We start from the raw sequence: 8,259 nt of genomic DNA, 5'->3' as shown, positions 1-8,259 counted from the left end.
AGTAGTGTGATTTATGAGGATCGAGGATAACTGAGGTAAAGTGGGCACACGAGAAAGGGTAGAATTAAGAACGGCGATATTTGAGGTAAAATAGGAGTGGCCGCAATTGAAGATAAGATGAGGGAAAATTGGTTAGGATGGTTTGGACAAGTGAACTGAAGACCTACAGATGCTTCAGTTAGAGGATGTAACTATGAGACGAAGGCTCAGGGCGAAATGGGTAGAGGAAGACCTCCTAGACTTTGAAAGAGACTAGGAAAAGACATGGAGACAGAGATATACAGTTGCTTGTAGATGACCCCGATTAGGAGCTTAGGATGAATTGCTAGTTGAGTTGAGTATAAAGATGGCGAGTGTGGTACTGTGCTTACGCACTACACTTGCTTGTGGTAATATTCTTTGGTTTCGGTTTAATCCTTTGGTGGACTGATTGAGATGAAATTTTCATAGTGGTAGTGGCATTCAGCAATTCTGGTCTAGTTCTCGATTCGCTTTCATGTTCTTGGTTTTGGTCTAAGTGGTTGAAGTGTTTATTTGAACAAGTTAGAAATTAGTATGGTCCTTGTGCAAAGCATGCATACTATGGATGTCGAAGTTGTCTATTTTGTTGTGTTTTTATTCATTTTTGCTGTAAGACGTGTGCTAATATGAATTGACAATTTAATTAGGCTTGGTAGCAAATTGCAATGTGTTGATATTTTTTTACGTGCTCCCGTTTATGCAGTTTTAATTGGTCTGATATATTTTTTCAACTATTACTGTTTATGTAAAGCGGAAGCCTTGTGCACTGGGTACGACCTTTATGCCGACCCCACTTAGTGGGAAAAGGCTTTGTTGTTGTTGTTGTTGTTGTATTACTGTTTATGTAGTTCTAATTTTGGCAATCAGGGTGTTTTAACTGATTTATCTTCGAAACCGATAGTGCCAATTATCTCGCACAACGATGAGCAACTAATTCAAGAAATCCCAATTCTTTACATTCTATTTGTTTGCTAGCATAAAAGGAAAACCAGATTGGAAGGGTTAACTTAATTCCGCCAGACTTGAAATGCTGGAAGTGAAACACTGACCTTTCCAACCGCCGCCTCCGCCAAAGGAACCGTGCGAGCTTTTTGAGTGGTTTTATAGAGTTTCTTGAGAAGGGAACTGAAGCAGCGACGCTGGTTATGGAGGGACCTGAGGTGTGAGGAGTGCGAGAACATGGGGATTCCATGTGAAACCCTAAATTTCATCTCTGTAAAATTAGATTCAGATAGAGGCCTAAACCTCAGAAGCTCGGAGCTCCAGGGAAGGTAACGGTGGCAGGGGTTTAGGGGTTTGCCTGCGATTCTATAACCGAGATGGATTCTATTTGCACCCAAGGCTCCGTTTGTTACACCCATAGGACAGGGCTAAGTGAGAAACTATAAGACTCGTTTAGAAGTGTTTTTAACACGATTGTAAGTGTTTTCGGTGAAAATGTTTTTGGTGACAATGTCTTTGAAATCAATTCTTAATAAAAATGCAAGTGAGTCTAGGAAAAACACTTTCAAGAGTTTCATGCAAGAAACACATAATTAGTGTTTTTTGTAGAAAACACTTCAAGTGTTTTTGGAACTTAAGAACATTTTCTCTAAAAGCACTTTCACTAATTTAAAAATACTTCCAAACAAACCCTAATTGTGCGCATACTTTTCTCGACATAACAGTGTATTATTGACGTGGCGTCGAAACCGCATTTGAGTTGCTCTCATAGACTTAACGCCTCTTTAGTGTTGTTATCTAATCCCAAACTTTCACTCGGTGTTAGCTAAAGATTATGGTCGCTCCCCTCTTGTCTTCCCCAAATTCATCTCAACATACTAGCAGTCATCACAGCAACCATTCTACAGTGAACCCAAGTCCCAATAATTTTCTATTTACGTGTGTATCCCTCGACAGATGATTTGGCCCTTTGGGAGAAAGCAGCTTCTATATTATCAGTACAAAGTTATTATGGTGTCTCATGTCAATAATGGAATGTTATGTTTGCTGTTTACGTTTGGAAGAAAAACCTTGGTGTTAATGGGTGGTGGAAGCACTTTTGGGAAAAAAATCAACTTCTTTAGGGAGGCTTCCAATTATTCTCCCAAGAACACTTGGATTTTCAATTAAACTGACATGTTTATAGTAAAAGCATTTCTAAAATTCTGAGAAAGGTGGTTACGAGTAGAAGTCCTTTGTGCATAAGCAAAAGCCTTATATTGTTGGTAAATAAATTTTTCTTACGGAACTAAAAAGTGATGTTTGCTATTAAAGAAATCGAGGACGGTATCATTACATTGACCAACTAGCCTAATTTATATTTACACAGAGTGAAAGTAACGTTAAAAATAGAGAATAAGATGGTGATACAACCAACTAATTTTTAGTCTTGCGAGAAATTTTTTTAGTGCGATAGATCATTTGCAACATGGTATTAATATTCCACGTGCTATAATGCGGCATTGAGAATCCACCTATTTTGTAGTTTCAATGTCTACCTCGAAGTTTGTCAGTTAAGCATATTATCTATTTAACCTATAATTTGTAAATCGAAATAGGATTCTTTACTCTTCTCATCTCTTTCTCATTTTCCTCCTCTCTTATTTGAACGGTTACAATTAAGCAACGTCAATATTTTATATTGATTTTTTATAGAGACAATAAGACAAAAAGAAAATGTGAGAGTAGGGGAGGAAAGAGGATGATAAATGATAATAAGAGAGGAGAAAATTCTATTCTCTGTAAATCATACAAAGTAATGGTTGATAATTAAATCATTAATTAAATATTAATTAATATGTTTATTTTCTATTAATGATGTATTTAACAAATTTAGGACGAGAGGTTAGGCTAAGTCACATAATGAACCCAATTTGTATTCAACTCTCTATTTATGAAAGTTAAATCATCATTTACAGGTGAAAAAAATAAATTGCAATGCTATTGGACTACAATATTTACTTGGAGTTTTTTTTTTGTTTTCATTTCATCAGAGCATGTTGTGTTATATCTCCCGGTGAGTGAGAGGCTGCAAAGCTCCAAAAATGTCAGCGATGGCTGCTTCGAATACAGTCAAGTATGGGATTGTAGGGGTGGGCATGATGGGCAGAGAGCACCTCATCAATTTGTACCACCTTCGCTCCGAAGGCGTGGCCGTGGTCGCCATAGCCGACCCCCATCTTCCTTCCCAGAAGCTTGCCCTTGACTTGGCACACTCTTTTAATTGGCCCATCAAGGTATATGCTTTATCTCACCTCCACAAACTTTACCGCAATTGAGCTCTGTGATGCTTTATTTCTTCGGAGTTTGGAAGTTATGAATTAATGAATAATGGGTTTGGAGCAAGACCAAGGTTTTTTTAGTATAAATTATGTTTTAACTTAAGGGTATGCAAGATTTTTTAGTTTAACTATTTAAATGATGTTTTCCCAGCATATAATTTTTCATCTTACTGCTAATCACGTACAGTTTTAGAATGTTTAAGTTCCAATGGGCAAGGAAATGTGGGTTAGACCAGTTGGCCGCCACGGCAGTGTGGCCCTTGCACCCAAGTTCGAATCCCCCTCCCGCAATAGTTTAGAGTATCGGATTGTGAAAAAAGTTGTGATATATTTGATCAAGTAGTATCTCAGAATAAAGGTTTGGTGTTTTGAAGGTTTTTTCAGGACACAGGGAGCTATTGGACAGCTTGCTCTGTGATGTGGTGGTTGTGTCAACTCCAAATATGACCCATTATCAAATTTTGATGGATATCATCAACCACCGTAAACCCCATCATGTATTAGTGGAGAAGCCATTGTGTACCACGGTTGCTCACTGCAAGGAGGTCGGTCAATCAGAAGTTTTGTTAATTATGCTTGCAATTCATATCACATGATTTCAAATAACGCTTTGAACATGATCATTTTAATGATATTCTTTGATAAATTGAATTGGTTGAAATAAAATATTTTTGTATTGTCTTTGTTTCTGTGGGAAAAGGCTTTGTTGTTGTTGTTGTTGTTGTTGTTGTTGTCTTTGTTTCTTTTTGTTTCCGGACTAAATTGTGGTACAATGAACTTTAGAGTTTGGCTTGGTTAACTAAGGGGTTATAGTGCAGGGAATGAATGTGGTAAAGTTATACTGCAACACAAATCAGCTGAGAACGTTTGCAGGGATTCCTAGCGTTCCACATTCTTGCAGATCTCTAGTTCTGTAGTGGGATAGACATCTCAAGATAATGTATACAGAAATGGATTGCTTTTTGTTTTTTTTGTTTTTTTTTGTTTTTTGCTGTGAGTTGGTGTCCAACCTGATGCAAACATCCCTTGAAGTATGAACATCGTATTGTTTGTTTTCATACATTCAGCACAAATGACACTCAGACAGACATATTTGTAAATTTACACAGATGTTACGTTAATGCCTTATCACACAGGTGCACAGAATATGTTACTAAAGCTTTATCTTTATGTGGTCCTTCTACAGCACATTCGTTCATGTTGTATTCTTCAACATCTTTGGCTTTTTCTTTTTTTTGAAGGGGAAGTTATTTATTTATTTTTCCAAATAAGCAATTGATCTGAATCATATAGGGTATCTGGAACTATAGGTCGTGAATTCTGCTAGAAAGAGGCAGGATATGCTGGTACAAGTTGGACTGGAGTATAGATACATGCCACCTGTTGCTAAACTGATAGAAATAGTAAAGGGTGGAAGTCTTGGACAGGTCAAAATGGTGGCAATCCGCGAACACCGGTTTCCTTTCTTGGTTAAGGTATGTTCTGCAACCGAAGTTCCATTATATCTTTCTTAAAAAGCTTCATTATTTATGTTGTTGTAGTTGATCTTATTGACTCATGCCTGTATTAGGTCAACAATTGGAACCGGTTCAACATTAACTCTGGGGGGACTTTGGTAGAGAAGTGCTGCCACTTCTTTGATCTGATGAGGCTGTTTGCTGGTGCCAACCCAGTTCGTGTCATGGCTTCTGGAGCCATTGACGTTAACCACAAAGAGGAAATATACGATGGAAAGGTAATTTCACTTTGACTGAGATTTGAAATTTGTTGCTGACTTTAAGGCCAAACACAATTTCAACCATTAGTTTCTGTTTTGAGAGTTAGAATCTTTGCAGATTTAAAAAGATTTACAAGGAAAATCAAAGTAAGTATGCTTTTAGTCATCCAAAACTCATTCAGTATTGCTAAAAAGTAAAAACTAATGACAAAACTTTTCGTATGCAATGGAAATAATAAAGCACTAGTTAGAGTATAGAATTTCAACCCAGTCTCATGCTGAAAGACCACTGTCATGCCTGTGCTTGTCAAATTTATATATTCCAAGAAGAGGACTATATGAAAGTTATGAAGCAGAAACACTTGCCTTCTTCTACACTATGGGTCACTTCTCGCGATATTATTCCTTACACACTGTCTCTTTTATTGTTTAGGTCCCAGACATAATTGACAATGCATATGTTATCGTTGAATTTGACAATGGTTCTCGCGGGATGCTTGACCTTTGTATGTTTGCTGAAGGAACTAAAAATGAGCAAGAAATATCTGTTGTTGGTGAGATAGGAAAGGTAAATCTCTCTCTCTCTCTCTCTCTCTCTCTCTCTCTCTCTCTCTCTCTCTTCCCCCATCATGACACACAGACCTACAAAATATGATCTTTTACTAGATTAAGGTCTTTGCTGCCTCGTTACTTGTAGTGACCATTTTCTTTTACTTGAATTTGAGGTGGGTGGGATATGAATGGGATAACACCAATGTCTTTTATCCCACCTGTTGTGTTTTGACGAGCCGAAACACAACAATGTCTACCTTGGTGGGTCAAAACTAAGAAATGACTGTTGCGCCCCAGAATATATTCGAACCTCTTGAAGAAACTCTGGAAAACTTCAAGAAATTTCAACTTGTCCCGTTGTCGTGACAGAACATACCTGAATATTCTTGAAAACAACCTTACTAAGCATCCAAGAACTCTACCATGGCGAATAATCCTTCGCCTGAACACACCTTGGGTGGAAGGTGCTCCACCTCAATCTTTTGCATAAAAAAGATTTGAGCTAGCTCAAACAACGTTTGAACTCCTCAGCTGTGACGGGCTTGGTTAAGCTATCTGAAGCATTCTCATCGTATGGACCTTCTCTACTTCAATGACTCCAACATTTCACCAATATCGAATTTGATGATATCTCTCTTCTATGTGTTTAGTCCTCCCATGAAAGACTTGATTGCTGACCAAACATATAATACTTTGGCTATCACTCTTCAGCATCACCGAACCCTGATTAATCCTGAAGTCCCATGTTAACCCACCAAGCCAACAGTTTCTTTAGAAGCTTCCGCCAATGCCATATACTCCACTGCAGTAGTAGACAACACAGTAACCGATTGTAATACTGCTCTCCAACTAATCGGACCTCCACCACAAACAAAGACATAGTCAGTGGTGGACCTTCTCTTATCTAAGTCTCCCGCATAATCAGAGTCTGCATTACCCGAGGCGCTTGAATTGCCTTGTTATCTTTCAAACAAAATCCCAAACTTCTTAGTGCCTTTCAAATATCTGAATCCTCTTCATTGCAGACCAATGAAGCTTTTCTGGATTCGCCATGTACCTTGAAACAACACTAACCACTTGAGCTAAGTTGGGCCTTGTACACACCATAGCATACATGAGACACCCTGCTGCAGTTGCATATGGAACGCCTTTCATGATTTCCTTCTCCTTGTCGCTAGAAGGACAATCCCCGCATTTAACTTAAGAACGATGCCAGGGAAGTAAACATGGGCTTTGCATAATACATGTTAAACTCAAGCATTTTGCAAAAAGTGTATACCTTGTGATAGCCATAACTTTTCCACTTTCTTGTCCCTCCTTATCTCCATGCATACCAAGGACCCAAGATCCTTCATGTTAATTTCTTTGCACAGTTCTTGTTTTGATTTCACTCGCACGCTTAAAGTCCTCCCAATGTTCGTATTGGTATAGTATAAGAATTAGGGTTACATAGGAATCCAACCAGGGACGAGAAAACCAGCCCAAATAGGACAAAACTAGCCTAAATAGGGCTTTTAAACGAAACAGTAAATGTGGGCTGACCGGTCAGGCAGCTAGGTCCGATTAGTCGCCCTGACTCTTGCACGAAACCAGTAACCTTTTGCCTCATCCTACTGGTCGACGGAACCTGCTGACCGTTCACCGCTGCTAGAGTCCTTTGTTACTGTTCCACTGCTTCTCCTGATCGATTGTCCCACCAATCACCGCTTCCAGATTCCTATCTTGACACTAATTTGCGAACCAATTACAACTCCACCATTGGCTCTTGATGGTAGAATCATTAGTTCAATTTCTCGACTTTCTTGTACGCAGCTGTCTTTAGTTCATGCTTGCATGTGGTGTTTTCTTTCATTTTGATTCATCTCACGAATTTTTAACAGGGGGAGGCCTTTGTTCCTGAGAGCATTGTACGTTTTGGTACTCGAGTCGATGGGAGAAATGGTGTCCAGACTTTAAAAGCTGAGAATGATCAAATAAAGTAAGTTATCTTTCTCCTCCCGGTTTCAACTGTACATGTTCTGAAACCCCCATTCAGCGGTGTTCAAGTCTATGCGGGGAAGTTTTCAGAAATGCGTACCCTTTTAATTTGATTTGAAACCAATTTGTGTTTCAGATACGATGGACTGCATCATGGATCTAGCTATTTGGAGCACCTGCACTTCTTATCTGCAATTAGGGCCAAAGCTAAAGCTCCAGCAGTAGATTTGCACGACGGATTAGTTTCAGTTGCCATCGGAGTTGCAGCACAGCTTTCAATAGAGAAGGGCCGATTTGTGACGATTGAAGAAGTCATGAATTAATGCAATTGTAAAGATTCTGTATAGGTCTTGAACCCTTCATGTTGCTGGTGTGGGTTGGTAAGAAAATCCTGTTATAATTTCTTCTTCCCTATATTGAGAACGTACAAACTAATGTTTGCTCACCTATTAACAATAAACCCAGCTTTACTGATTTTCTTTATATTTACCAGCAACTCACTTTCTCATGCTTATAACTCAGCCACTTTATCTTTTTTTCCCGAAAACCAATGAAACAAGAAAACGTGTACAAAATAATAAATTTGTATTAAATAAGTGAATAGGGTTGCGATTTCTCGAGTTACTCTTTACAAGAATTAATTCTCTGATGCGAACTCCAATAGTGTCCAAAAAGATCAAGATTTGATTGTTTGATCTAAGGAAGGTCGTAGAAGCTTGATCTTGATCA

General features: G+C 38.5%; 1 protein-coding gene across 1 annotated transcript; it reads left to right on the top strand.

Moving 5' to 3' along the window:
• The first annotated feature begins 2,974 nt into the window (after positions 1-2,974).
• LOC126618070 (uncharacterized) lies at positions 2,975-8,013 on the top strand. The gene is made up of 7 exons (XM_050286168.1): positions 2,975-3,239; positions 3,659-3,829; positions 4,595-4,759; positions 4,855-5,019; positions 5,435-5,569; positions 7,434-7,531; positions 7,667-8,013. The coding sequence occupies exons 1-7, from the start codon at positions 3,048-3,050 to the stop codon at positions 7,851-7,853; spliced, it is 1,113 nt and encodes a 370-aa protein (XP_050142125.1). The 5' UTR covers positions 2,975-3,047; the 3' UTR covers positions 7,854-8,013.
• The last annotated feature ends 246 nt before the right edge of the window (positions 8,014-8,259 follow it).

The sequence above is a fragment of the Malus sylvestris genome, chromosome 4, assembly GCF_916048215.2.
Source record: "Malus sylvestris chromosome 4, drMalSylv7.2, whole genome shotgun sequence".
Taxonomy (NCBI): Eukaryota; Viridiplantae; Streptophyta; class Magnoliopsida; order Rosales; family Rosaceae; genus Malus; species Malus sylvestris.
Note: the sequence above shows the minus strand (reverse complement) of the source record. Positions and strands in the feature narration are given on the sequence as shown.

What these genes read in the sequence shown, in the direction of transcription:
- LOC126618070 (XM_050286168.1), top strand. Translation starts at nt 3,048, where the DNA reads ATGTCAGCGATGGCTGCTTCGAATACAGTCAAGTATGGGATTGTAGGG. An exon ending in AGGAAATATACGATGGAAAG is followed by an intron (nt 5,020 to 5,434) that starts GTAATTTCACTT and finishes TTTATTGTTTAG; the next exon opens with GTCCCAGACATAATTGACAA. An exon ending in TTGTTGGTGAGATAGGAAAG is followed by an intron (nt 5,570 to 7,433) that starts GTAAATCTCTCT and finishes AATTTTTAACAG; the next exon opens with GGGGAGGCCTTTGTTCCTGA.